The sequence below is a fragment of the Misgurnus anguillicaudatus genome, chromosome 10, assembly GCF_027580225.2.
Source record: "Misgurnus anguillicaudatus chromosome 10, ASM2758022v2, whole genome shotgun sequence".
Classification (NCBI taxonomy): Eukaryota; Metazoa; Chordata; class Actinopteri; order Cypriniformes; family Cobitidae; genus Misgurnus; species Misgurnus anguillicaudatus.
The window spans coordinates 29519929-29533926 of NC_073346.2; the positions used below are offsets into that span (position 1 = coordinate 29519929).

At 37.3% G+C, this 13998-nt stretch overlaps 1 protein-coding gene across 1 annotated transcript; it reads left to right on the forward strand.

Annotated features, from left to right (window-relative positions):
* The first annotated feature begins 392 nt into the window (after positions 1–392).
* On the forward strand, positions 393–13784 carry cdc42se1 (CDC42 small effector 1). The gene is made up of 5 exons (XM_055210717.2): positions 393–551; positions 1357–1670; positions 6867–6971; positions 11941–12019; positions 12107–13784. The coding sequence occupies exons 2-4, from the start codon at positions 1617–1619 to the stop codon at positions 12007–12009; spliced, it is 228 nt and encodes a 75-aa protein (XP_055066692.1). The 5' UTR covers positions 393–551; positions 1357–1616; the 3' UTR covers positions 12010–12019; positions 12107–13784.
* The last annotated feature ends 214 nt before the right edge of the window (positions 13785–13998 follow it).

The following is a 13998-nucleotide window of genomic DNA, read 5'->3' on the forward strand; positions in this document are numbered from 1 at the left end:
CTTTGGTGGTGTTGTAATATTGTTGGGTCTGTTGCGCCCCCTACTGCTTAAAAGAACACACCAGTAAACCAAATCTTGTAAAAAAAAGCACCATTTGAGATTTTTCCCATTTTAATATAAAAATTATTACATGCTCTTCATTTTAATAAAAAATTGGGTTGCAAATGTTTTATTGCTTTTTGTGACACACACATATTAGTGATTTTAATTCAACACCTATATTCCTCTAAAAACAGACAAAGGGAATTTTAACAACAATAACCGGTTGGAAATGAAACCAGCGATTAAAACAATTATTTATAATAATGAACCAAATTTTTTAATAAAACGTATGCATGTAAGTATGTATGGTAAATGACATATATTGGCCGTCAGTGGCGCTGATGGTCTCTGGTTTGGAGAGCTCTCAGTATTTCCTTATATTAAGGGGGGAACTTCAACCACACCTCGGAGATCTGGAGAACAGAGAGTCTTTTCCACCCTCAGCTCACTTCACACAAGCGATCCTTCACTTCAGCCTTTACATCTGGATTCTGTTGTAAGGTTTCAAGGTACAGTATTTCTCATGCTTTTGTATTCACGAAAAACTTAGATTTTAATTAGTACTAAAGAAAGAAAGCTCTCCTGTTGTCGAATCAATTCATTCGAGGCGCTAATGTGTCTATTACGGACACCGATCGACCTTAACGTGTCTAAACTTTCAGCTCTTGTTTAATTTGAATAGTGAAAATATCGTTTGAAGTATAAAAAATAAAAAGTATGTATGTTGTTGAAGTCTAGTAAACTAGTTAACTTAAGCCGCATGACTCTTTGACAACTTAATCATCGAGGACTGCAAGTTTGAACTAGTCAGTCAGTGGTAAAGAAATTCATTTCAGATTTCAAAGTTACATTTGTTACCTCAAGTTTCCGCGAGATGTTTGTTTACATTTGAGGCGGTTTATGCTTCTTTTGTAAAGTTTATAAACCATCCGCATGTGTTTTTATAACTTAGATGTCTTTGTATCTTTTTAATACATAGATTTTTTTTCTCACGGTATATTTCTCTGTTAACGTTAGATGAAAAAGTACTATAGAAAACTAGTAAAATGTATATTTATATTAAAGTAGTATATACTACAGAATACTATAGTATACGTTATCAAAGCATACTTATTTTACTATAATATACTACAGTATGCTACAATTAACGGCAGTTTACTAGTAAATATGCAACAGTATTTTTTCATGTGGGTACATGTAAATACATACATAAAAATGACATTTGATTTAGTTGTAGTGTGTTATTGTGTTTTTAAGGAAATTCATGTCAAGTGTGGTTTCATTAAAATCTCTTTTCCCCCTTTCATTAAACAGATTTGAGTGAAACAGCAAAGCCTCACATAAACATCAGAACCAATTGGAAATCAGGGTCTCGGGAACGCCAGAGGGAATAAGGGGTCTTGTGTTAATAAAGGAAAAGACACAAGGAGAGATTTGATCGGGACGAAGGTTTTTGGACAAGGCCCAGTTTATATCACAGAGAGTTAAGAACTGAGATTCTCTGTCTATCTCGTCTCAAAACGGTCAGCAGGGTGGCGAGAGAGAGTGAGGAATCGAACCGGTGTGTGCCGGAGATGAGTGCATTTTGGCATAAGATTGGCTGCTGTGTCGTAGCCAAACCTCCTCCGGTAAGTGTCTCATAGTGTCCATTTTATTTCTCAATAACATTTCTCAAGACATGTGATTTCATACTGTTTTCGCACAGTAATGTTCGGTTTTCACAAACCACCATGAATCACAGGTACGAATACCAGGCTCGTAGTGAAGTCAACATCTGGACTAATTTAATCAATTACCCTATGGCTCAATCATTTGGCCATTGTGGGAATGTAGTGTTTGGGGATCACGTGAAAAGTGACTCATGCCGGTTCTGCAGTCGAAGACCGAAAAGAAGCTATTCAGCTGATGTGAATGTGACCCAGATACTCTCAGGGGTTTGCCAGTTCTGCAAATGTGTTTTTGAGAGCAAAGCCAGACATTAAATGCAGATGAACAAAGGATACTCTGTCGTAGATCGCTGCATGGGTAAATTTATGGAGGTAGCGTTGGTCCTAAGGATTTAGCGTGTTGGTAGATCCAGATCATTTTGAAGAAAGGCAGTCTGATGATATGTCCACATGCGCTTGCAATTAATGATTCTTATCAGGAAAAAGTGGCTTAATCTTTAGGGCTGCAATATGTAACTTTTATAGTTAATAATAAACAAAAATTAGTAACAAGTACATAAACAATCAACCTGTCACCTACCCTTACCATGATTCACAATGATACGCTTGTAATAATGATTTCTAAATTAAGCTGTCGGGACAGCCCAGGTGAAAAGTAGTAAACTTCCATAGCAGTGGCAACTGGTGACTTCTTTTTTTTAAAGCGCACGATGCGAAGTTCGTCACAACATGTATGTGGCTTGTCATGTGTGTGGTTCGTCATTTCAAAATATGTGTTTTGCGCTTTGAGAGATCGTGTGTGCATCACGTGTCATGCCAAAATAAGTGCCTGCTGCCTTGAACTTGAACTTGAAAAGAGATGCTCGCGTTTGCCAGATACTCGCATAATCTCATGCGTAATCAGAGTTTACTATTAAGGGAGTGTCTTGCGTGTATTTAGGGAACGTGAGCCTCTCTTTTATCATAAACGGTTTTGACGCGTATGCAGCAGGCACTTATTTTGACAATACACGTGATGCACACAGGATCTCTCCACGCGCAGGACACATATTTTGGAAAAGGGAACCACACACGTGACAATCCGATCACTTATTTTGAATTAGCGCATCCTCGGAAGAGCAGTCACAAGCCGCCACTGTTCCATAGTGTACTTGAAGTGCTTTATTTTCGCACACTAATTTTGTACTTAGTATACTTGAAGTCCATCTTTGGTACTTCTTGGGATGTTTTTGGGATCATCTGGGTGTACTTCACTGTGCTATTTTGAGACACCATGTATATGAACTAAAATGCACTTTTAACATACTATCTCTGTATTAAAAATTTGTTTAGTTAACACTTATATTAAACTTGAACTCAACTTTCATACAAAGACTGGTTCAAGTTTACTACAAGTGGTATCTAAATACATTTTTAAAATACATTTTAGCACATTTTAGTTCATATTTATGGTGTTTCAAAATGGCACAGTGAAGTACACTTAGGTGATCTTAAGAACATCTTAAGAAGTACTAAAGATACATTTTTAGTATATTAAGTACAAAATTAGTGTGCGAAAATAAAGCACTTCAAGTATACAATGGAAGTGTACTACTTTTTCACTTTGGAGATTTCACAAGGTCAGTGTTTTCAGTAACTTTTGTTTCAAAGTTAATTTTATGATGGCGATAGAGAGGCAAACGTTATGGAGTTACCCAAAAATATATGTATACATATTTGTACCTAAATGGTACATATTAGTACCTTTTCTAAGGGTACTGTCCTAGTGACACCATTTTTTTGACAGAATCAAAAGTAATATAGGTTTGAATTAGCCTGGGAAAACCCCGACAACTACCGGCAATTTGTCTGGCAAAGAGGCCATTCAAGCCCATTTCTACTGCCGAGAAATCGCGGCACCAATCAGAAACGTTGGGGCCGGCTTTACACGATGACGACAGGGCAGCGACGGTGAAGCAGATTTTGTACATTACAAAGATGGATGCCGCCGTAGAACATCACTCGTTCGAATCAGCAATCCCATCTGTTAAGCGATTTTAAACTTCTCCTTTTTGTTAAAACCCGAGCAAAGAACAGCAAAGATGTTATTGCTGTCTTGCCGACTGGATCCGGCAAAAGTCTGATATAGCTCTGCATACGTCATCTCCTTCATCGCTTTGATTGGTTTTAGGTCTATCCAATTGGACACAGAGGCATTTTAGAGACGTCCCTTTGGAAATGATTTGTCTATGAAGCTTTGCCAGACCATAACTCGGTTACTACTGAGAATAATCTGGTTTTAACCAGGCTAGATTTGAATCAAAATCAGGGTGAGAATTTTCATTTTTGAGTGTATTGTTAGTAAAAAGAATCATGGTTATATTACCAGAATTGTTTTGCATACTTGACAATTGGCTCGATCGAGACTTGCGAGCAGGTTTGTTGTTATCTGACTTGTGGTTCTGAGCCAATGATGAGGGACCCAGGTTTAACACAGCCTCCTGTAACAATGACAGGGGGATATGACGGGAAGCTGGCTCCTCTGGGCTGGGAGTTCTCATTCTTTTCCTCCCTCCTTCCTCTTTTTATTTTTAGGTTCTTGTTTGTTCTATTGTTGGGTGGGGGGAATGATGTCAGACGACAGTGGGCATCTGCAACACGGACAAATGGTGCTTCCCAGCACAAACTGTTTTCTCAAACCGTTTTAGATATAATAGTTGTATAGATAAGCTGTCACCTTACATCAGACTGTGTGATAAGGGTTAAAGTGTATACTGTGTAGTGTGTATTTCTGCGGCGTAGGCCTTTGAGTATACAAAGATTATGAAAGTAAACACCTTTGTTAGATGTTTGAAGTTACGTAAGAGGTAAAGCTGGAAAATATCAGATCAGTATAGAGGATTATTTGGTAGATGTATAAATAAAGACTAATACAATACAGTACATGCTGCTAGAGTAGTCACTGTCGGAAGGCAAGTAATAGCAAGTATGCCAACTCCCCGACTATGGCACATGATCTCATCGAATAATTATTCAGGTTGTTGATGTAGGTATTTTTTTAGACCTTCATTTATATAATCCCTCACTAACTCTTACCACATAGTGGAGTTCTGGGAAAGCACAGAGAAATACTTTGGAGTTGTACTGTATAATGGTGTTTTCGCATATAGTTCATTTTTAAAGAACTAAACCCAGTTCATCTAAAGTGAACCAGAAAAGGAACTAGTCGAATGTGACCTCAGTCCTTTTGACGTTCACAATATAGTGGACTCAAAAGAGGACCCAGTTCTTTTTTTGGTCCTCTTCAGAATTGAAGTGATCTTAGTTCTTCTCTAAGTTGTGATGTGAACAAGAAAAGGTCTAAGATCCCAGCTTTCTGTGCAGCAGTTGGTTTTGAAAAAGAACCCAAAAGCAAACCATACTTAAAGGGACACTTTTTAAAAAAAATATGCTAATTTTCCAGCTTCCCTAGAGTTAAACATTTGAATTTTACCATTTTGGAATACAATCAGCTGATCTCCGGGTCTGGCGCTACCACTTTTAGCATAGCTTAGCATAATCCATTGAATCTGATTAGACCATTAGCATCGCGCTAAAAATATATTTTAGCATCAATATTTTTCTTATTTAAAACTTGACTCTTCTGTAGTTACATCATGTACTAAGACTGACAGAAAATTAAAAGTTGCGATTTTCTAGGCAGATATGTCTAAGAACTATACTCTCATTCTGGCGTAATAATCAAGGACCTTGCTGCTGTAACATGGCTGCAGGAGGCGCAATGATATTACGCAGCAGCCGAAAATAGTCCCCTTAGTAACTTTCAATGGCAGGGGACTATTTTTGGGCACTGCGTAGTGCGTAATATCATTACGCATATATAGAAACTCTTTAGTTATTTTTTAGCGTGATGCTAATGGTCCAATCCCATTCAATGGATTGTGCTAAGATATGCTAAAAGTGGTAGCACCAGACCCAGAAATCGGCTGAGTAGATTCCAAAACGATAAAAATCTGAAGTTTAACTCTAGAGGAACTAGAAAATGAGCATATTTTCAAAAAAAGTGGGAGTGTCCCTTTAACTATGTCCGGAGGTGGTCTAAGTACAGTTCTTTTTTGGGTCTTTCTAAGGGGTCTGAGTCTGAGATCACTTGCTTTGTTCACATATACACACTGAACTGCTCCGAGAGTGTTTGGAGGGCTCAAACAAACTAGGTGTAAAAACACCCTAACAAACTAGTATGGGTATCACCAGAGTTTCTTTACATGTATTTTTTGTAACCAAACTGGGTTTGGTTCTTTTAAAATGAACTATATGTGAAAACACCATTATAGTTCAATGAACGCTGTTCGTCTTCAGAATAGATCCCTCAATAGTTATTTCAATGAGGGATTCGTTTTCTAAATTGTACAAAACATATGTAAGTTACTATGTATGGTCACTTACCTCAATGCTGGCAGTTGTACAAGAGCAATAATCATGAAAAACAAGCATTCACTCACTTTGTGCAGTTACGAGATCCAGTCGGTTTTTTTAATGAGCCTTTTTAATGCACAAACATGAACATTAGCTGGACCAAGAAAGGAATTTATGATACCACTGTTGTTGTTAGATTTTATTGCTGATTTGACATTTATACTAATATAATAACACTGAAATATCTGTGTTTCAATATCAAGTTGTTTGCATGTAATATATAACAGATTTTCTTTTGGGGTAATATGTATAATTAGAGTACTGTGCAAAAGTCTTAGGCGACCACCACCAGACTTGGTGTGTTAGAAGTTTTAATGTTCATCCATATTTATTTTTCAATCTATTTTATTAAGATACAAACAGAAAATATGTACAAACAATTTTTTTTTTTTTGCAAAAATAAACACATCTTGAGCGTTTTTAAGCAGAATGAAGTAAAAAGACTAATTTCTTTAAAATTAGAAATTAGGATTTAATTCCTTTAGGTTTAAGAGATCCTGTAGTTTCCTGCTATTGCTCAAGTGGAAGGGGAGTTTACCCTAAAAACGTGACCCATCAGTTTACATTTTTATATAGTTGTTAATACTATATACACATTTTCTGGATGTATTCTGGCATGGTGGCCTAAGACTTTTGCACAGTACTGTATATAAAAGAAAAGCCGTTTTATATCTTTATTAATATAAACATCTATCTTCACAGAAGAAGAAACGGAGGAGAATTGATCGTAGCATGATTGGAGAGCCCACAAACTTTGTCCATCTGACGCACATAGGCTCTGGTGAAATGGCAGATGGCATGCAGCCGGTAAGCCGTACTTTATTGCTTTGGTACAGTGGGACTTCTCAATGTTTATGTATGTGTAATTAACAGAGCGAATGCTTCTCCTCTGACAAGGATTCTTTCTATGGTCGCTCTAATATACAGTTATGTATCTGTACATGCACACTTTGAAACAGAAAGGGGGTTGCTGGAATGTTTGGAAAAGTACATCTAGTACCCTCTCAAAATCCCCATGGTTTCTCTTATGACCTCTTTCCCTTTCATTTTTAAGTCGGTATTATATTCAATACACCTTGCCAGTTGTCTGAACATGTAGTCACTGTTTAACTGCTCATAACGTGGGAGTTTACTTGAGAAAGTGGTCACAAGCCAAGCCCTCCTTGGTTTTAAATATAGTTTATAACTTCATATAGTCGTTGTTATTAATATAACTAAGATATCAAGTTAATTAATTTGGTTTAATAGCAGTTTTGAGTTGTTTCAAAGGAGTTGTACAGTAAACACATATTATTAAATTTCACAAGACTACTTTAAGATGTAAAATAAATCTTTGGTGTCCCCAGAGTACATATGTTAAGTTTTAGCTGAAAATATCAGATATGTTATTATACCATGTTAAAATTGGCACTTTAAAGGTGTGAGCAAAAATGTGCAGTTTTTGGGTGTGTCCTTTAAAATGCAAATGAGCTGATCTATACACTAAATTGCAGCGCCGTGGTTGGATAGTGCAGATTAAGGGGCGATATTATACCCTTCTGATATCACAAGGGGAGCCAAATTTCAATGTCCTATTGTTTCACATGCTTGCAGAGAATGGTTTACCAAAACTAAGTTACTCTTTTTCACATTTTGTAGGTTGTCCCCTCTTTGTGTTTGAAAATAATTGTGTTTGGGTTTGTAAACAGACTATTATGTTCATAGTGCTATTTAAGTATATGCATCAGATTTAACATGTGCGTAATTCACATGTCAGCATTTACAATATTTAATAAAAAAAATGCTATGAACGTTTATTCAATGAAGTTACTTAACTAAGTTCGGGAGAAGCGCATGGTCATGTAATCCAACAAATCAGCGCAAAGGGGTCTCTATATAGCCCTGTCCCAGTTAAGGAGGAGGGAGTACTCTGAATTCCAGCTAATATTCCAAGCTCGTAGCCCTCCCCTCGGACAGCATGCCAAATATGCTTTATTTCATATTTGATTATATGTTAATGCGACTTACGAAACTCCTATTTTTTTGTGTTAAAAATGCTAGCTGTCACTAGGGCGGTAACCTTTCAAATAGTACATCTTTGTACAAATTAGTACCTCAGAGGTACATAGGAGTACATCAAAGGTGCATATTGGTACCAAATGTATACAGGACTGTATTAACTGGGTACTGTCCCAGTGACAGCTTGACACAATTTTTTGACCATTTGTCCTGACAGTGTACTACAGAAACTGTTCAATAATACACATGCTAAAACCTAAAAACCTGGTTTAAATTAGACAACATGTTACGTGTGTACGATAGATATGGGAGTCATGTATTATATTTAGTTTGTGCTCATTGGGCTGTGCTGTGTTGTCATAAGAAAGGTAAGGAGTTACCTAATCCTGCTACCTCACAGAGGAATTGAATACCTGGGCAGAATCAAGCAGACTTCAACTTGCTCAGAGGAATGTTGGCGAGTGGCCCGTTACACAGAGAGAGAGAGAATAGAGCTATTTAAATAAAGACATTTTTGTCAAGGTCTTCTTTGCAGTGGTTACGTAAAGTCAAATAGTCTATAGCTTAAAGTGTTATTTGTGAAATGTAAGTCTTGGCCGTTCAATTGAAGCCCACACTGGAACCATTTACAGTACTACTGATAGTTGAACCGACTGGTGATGAGCAGTATCGGTTTTTACAGGTCTTAAGTGTCCATGTGAGCTGTGATGTGCTCATTATTTAATAAACCCAATGGCTTTTCCCTTGTGGTTCTGTTCTTTTGTGTCATGCTTGGAAATGTGTATATAATGTCTCGCTGAGGACAGACTTCCTTCTTCTGTTGTGGTGTGATTCAGTGTCCATGCTACACGTGATGTAACAGCGGGTGTGTCGCTGTGAAGAGCTCTGTGTATGCGTGTGTGAAACAAGCTTGTTCTTGCATGACGGACCTTGCGTGAATTTTTCAGTTCCACTTTTGCTTGTTTGTTTTCTTTGTGACCCTGCCTGAGAAAATTCAGCTAAAGTCATTTCTTTGTGATATACTGTTTTCTACATAAAGTCATCCTACATTATGTAAAGAAATTTGGGGGGAAATATCTTGATATCTTTAATATTGACCAAGACCATGAAATCAACTTTGATGCTTCTAATCTTAAATTACAAATCTTAGATTAGACTTGAGCCTGGATTTCACCAACAACGGGTTCATATTTGTGTAACTGAATTTGTAATTTAGACAAAGACTACTAATACACATGCATATTACACACCTTTCATCCCTAGGTCTCTACAAAATCAAGTAAACAATAAGAAATTAGATTTTGACTTGAGAAAGTAAAGGCCTTTTTTTAAGGCCATTAAAGTGATAGTTCGGCCAAAAATTATATTAAACCCATGATTACTCACTCATCAAGCCATCCTAGATCTTTGTGTTTTATGTTTACAAAATACGAGGTCCAGTCCTTCGATTCCAAAAAATGTGTATCCATCCTTCACAAAAGTATTCCAAATGGCTCCAGGGGGATAAACAAAGGCCTTCTGAGGGTAATCCATGTGGGTTTTGTCGTAGAAATATCTATATTTAATAGGGATGCACCGAATATTCGGCCACCAAAAATGTTCGGTTTTCGGCCGAAATACTTTTATCATCTATCTTAAGGGAGCAGCTTTCTGTACGCACAGAGGCACATGCTGTTGAATGTGTCCGGTCCAGACATGATCCTCACAGTATGCCCTTCAAAGATCAGAACTCTTGATGTGTAAACTTTAGAGAGAGTCACGCTAATGTGTCTCATACTGTAGTCCATTAACATACATTTGGCGAATAAACCAATGAAAAACAACGTAACGTTTTTATGTTTGGGATTCGCCCTCGGTCTCTGTGTGCGCGCACGTGTTTAAGTGCCCTCAATAATGCACATACGAGAGAGACGCTTTTAAAAAGAACAAGCTAACATAAAATCTTTCTGTTATTGACAGTGTACATACAAAGAAAATGATCTCCACAGAATTCTTTTTCAAATAAAAAAATTTGTTTATGTCTTAAGTGTATGTATAGATTACAGCAGGGGTGGGCAACTCCTGGTCCTGAGGGCCAGTGTCCCTGCAGAGTTTAGCTCCAACCCTAATCAAACACAGCTGAAAAATCTAATTGAAGTCTTCAGGACTGTTTGGAAATGACATTCAGGTGTGTTCGATTAAGGTTGAAGCTAAACTCTGCAGGACTGTGGCCCTCGATGCCCACCCCTGGATTACAGTCAGAAACCAGTCTGTGCTTATTTGCTAAAAAAATGTATACAATAAAGACAGTGTCATGATTCATTTAATTTGATTTCTGTACCTAATGCTAATTTCAGACGTTATTAATGTACAGCTTTGTTCTTTTTATAAATGTTTGCAATTTCTTTATTTGTTAGTAGATTTTCCCCACCCCCTTTTTGCTGATCCGCAAAATAGGCCGAACCGTGCCTCAAAAACTGTAATGTGATCTGAACCTTGAGTTTTGTGATCCGCCACACACCCCTAGTAAAGTTAGTACACCATAAATGCAATTGTACTAATAATTGCCATGTTTCGGTTTCAGTTTTTCGGTCTTGGTTTCCTCTTTTTCGGTTTCGGCCAAGAATTTTCATTTGGGTGCATCCTGTTTAACACTTTATATACAAAAATAACTAGTGTCCCGTAACGCCGCCATCTTAGTCGCATCCGCATTCAGATGAAAGTGTACGCAGTTTACGGAGGGTTCTTTGCTGATGCTCTGTGCCTCCGCCCTCCAAATTTGTCATACGTCACTAAGAAAAATGCATACACTATGCTGATACTCTCTTCTGAATGCGGACGCGACTAATGCTACGTACACACCAAACGCGGGGCATTGCGTTACTCACTCTAGATTACTCGTGGGATTTAGCTTCATGTAATGCGTTGTTTTTTGTGTTTTCGCGGCAAACGCGCCGCCCCACTTGAGGATTCATCTGATCGCGTCTTTGCATTGACTTTGTATGTAATCTACTCGCGCAAATTGTTGAACTCGTGTTTGGTGTGAACACACAGTAAGATGACGCCTTTACCGGAAGCTAGTTATTTTCGTTTATAAAGTTTAGATATTTCTACGACAAAATCACACAGATTACCCTCGGAAGGCCTTTGTTTATCTGCCTGGAGCAGTTTGGATTACTTTTGTGAAGGATGGATGACATTTGTGGACTTGAAGAAGTGGACCCCACATCCTTGCATTTTATAAACTAAAAGATCTAGGACATTACACTGAAAAAATTATTCATTTAATTTACTCAATTTTTTAAGGTAAGTGGTCGCAATCAATTTATTTAAGCTACATTTAAAAAAGTTTTTTTGTTTTGTTTTTCAAATTTTTTTGTTTGAATGTGGCTTGAATGGGTTGATTGCGACCACCTACCTTGGAAATTTGAGTGAACTGAATGCATCATTTTTTTTCAGTGTACTAAAATAACTCAAAGTGTTTGTCTGAAAGTGATAGACGTGTATCTCAGATTGCTTGAGGGTGAGTATATCATGCGTTAGCATTGATATTTGGCTGGAATATCGCTTAGACATTTGTGCAATATGTTCATGATGCTTATGCGTATTTCTCTATTCCTGTTTATATAGTCGCCGTGCAAAAAAAAACCCCTAATAGGCTTTTATTGTTTTCCTTGCACAATAGTGCTAGTGTTATTAGAGGAAGTAGCATGGATTTCGGTTCATGTATGCATGTTTTGTTCATAAGAATAATGTATTTTCTTTGGTGATAACCTGCTAATGTCACTTCCTCTTACAGTCTGGCCCAATGCAGGAACAGATGAGATCCAAAGTGCCTCACGCTAATGGCCGAAACAGCCTGTTATAGCCTCTTTACTGTGAGTATGAGCACGCATGCCTTTCTTCATCTTTTCCATTCTCTTACAATCAGCCATTCTGATATTGGGCCATCTTCTGTTCCCCAGGTGTTTTAATTTTAACCCCTCAGCAGAACCTGTCCAACAAGCGGCACTTTACCAATTTGAATACGGACCAGCTTTGCATCAACAGAACGTGTTGTGGTCACAAATGGCAACATGGCTGCAGTTGCCAACATGGACGACACCTCTGCTGGGTTTTTTATGTTATGGGTCTTCTTTTCAGAGGAGATATTGTCCCTCCTTTAAGACTGTGTTTTATTATTTGGACCGGGAACGTGTGGAAAAGTGTGGAAGTGTGCGTTTGAATGTTTTTGAGACACTGGTTGCGTTTGCTATGGAAGAGGAAAGGCTCTTATCACAGTAACACAGGAGACTATTTAACTGCCTTCCCAAAGTTATAACTGGCATGTTTGTCGTAGTCTGTCATTGATAAGGATGTGCGCGAATGCGTTTGCTTTTGTAATGGAAAATGTTTATCTATACCATAACGGCGTCTCAACTATTTTACAGTTGCACAAATCGTTGGTGATGAAAATGATCCAAATCCTTTTTAATAAGTGTATAGTACATCTGTAGTATTAATAATGGCGTCTCAGGATTGCAATAAAAACCCTGGCGGAAGTATTAGAAGTATTAGTTGATTGCTCTTTAGCTTTGATAAACGTTGCCTCAAAAATGTCATTTATTTACACACCTTCATAAACTCATTTTATGTGAGACAAAGTATCATATCTGTCAGGCTCAAAGGACAAAGCGGTATTAAAAAAACGTATCCGTATGACCCATGCCCTATTATTTTACTTAATTTAAACTGCCAATGTATGCTGCGTAATAAGTGTTTACACAAAAAATAACTATACAAGTTTTACATGATGGTGAGTCAACAATGACTAAAAATGAATAATCATTTTTGGACCTTTAACTGCTCATCTGATAGGACTTTGAACGCCAGCTATCTTGCAGGCTTCCTGCCAGTCGAAGTTAAATGATCAGACATTTACTTTCACACATCAAGCTCCACCTCACACAAGCTCAAACACAAGCTTTCTGTTTGCAGAAATCACATGGCACCGATGTGCACCTGCCTGTGACGGCCATTAAATCGCACACATGCACCTCGTATACTTAACTCTGTATGTGTGTATATGAGTTTTGTATATGGCTCTGTGTAGCACTGTGTTTGGGAGAATTTCTCATGTTGACAAACAGATGTTTGCTGTAATTGTTTTATTTTGATGCTTTGCTTTGCAAGATCCCAAACTGTAATTTACTTGTTAGAAATGTTGTATGTTTTGGTAGCGAAACCTTCAGAAAGCTTTCACAATGTCTGTATTGCTGTAGTGTATTTTTAGTACTGAGGCACTCAAACATTTCATTTTTTTATTCAGTATAGAGAAAATCTTTTCGTTGCAGCCAAAGACATCTCTGTTAAACCTTATGATAAATGTTGCCTATGGTTTCTATGGCTTTTTTCATGTGAGCTGTTTACCATCTTTAAGTATCTGCTGTCACTTTATAAAGCCAAAATGGTAATGGTGCATAGCACTCAGTTTGCTTTCGTATTTTTCTCTTTTTATGTTTATTTTTTTTTTTTAGTTTATTAGTTTGTCATCGATTGTGTGATCAAACTTGTGGTTCACGTGACATGGTGTTATGTCGGTGCATCTTTTCGATTTGTACTGATTGTTGTGCTTTTGACGTAACAATACAGTTGTACAAAGAGTGGCATGCTTGTTTTTATTTGAATACACGTAGATAAAAAGGTTTGATGTGTTTATACACTGTAAAAAAAATCATTGTTGTACTTAAGTTAAATCAACTTAAATTTACAATTAATTTCAAAATGTTTGACTACTGAGGAGTTGCTAAAAATTAGCTTAAAGCTATAGCGGAAGATTTTCTTTTTCCGGGTGGAACATCAAGACTATTGGTCATCC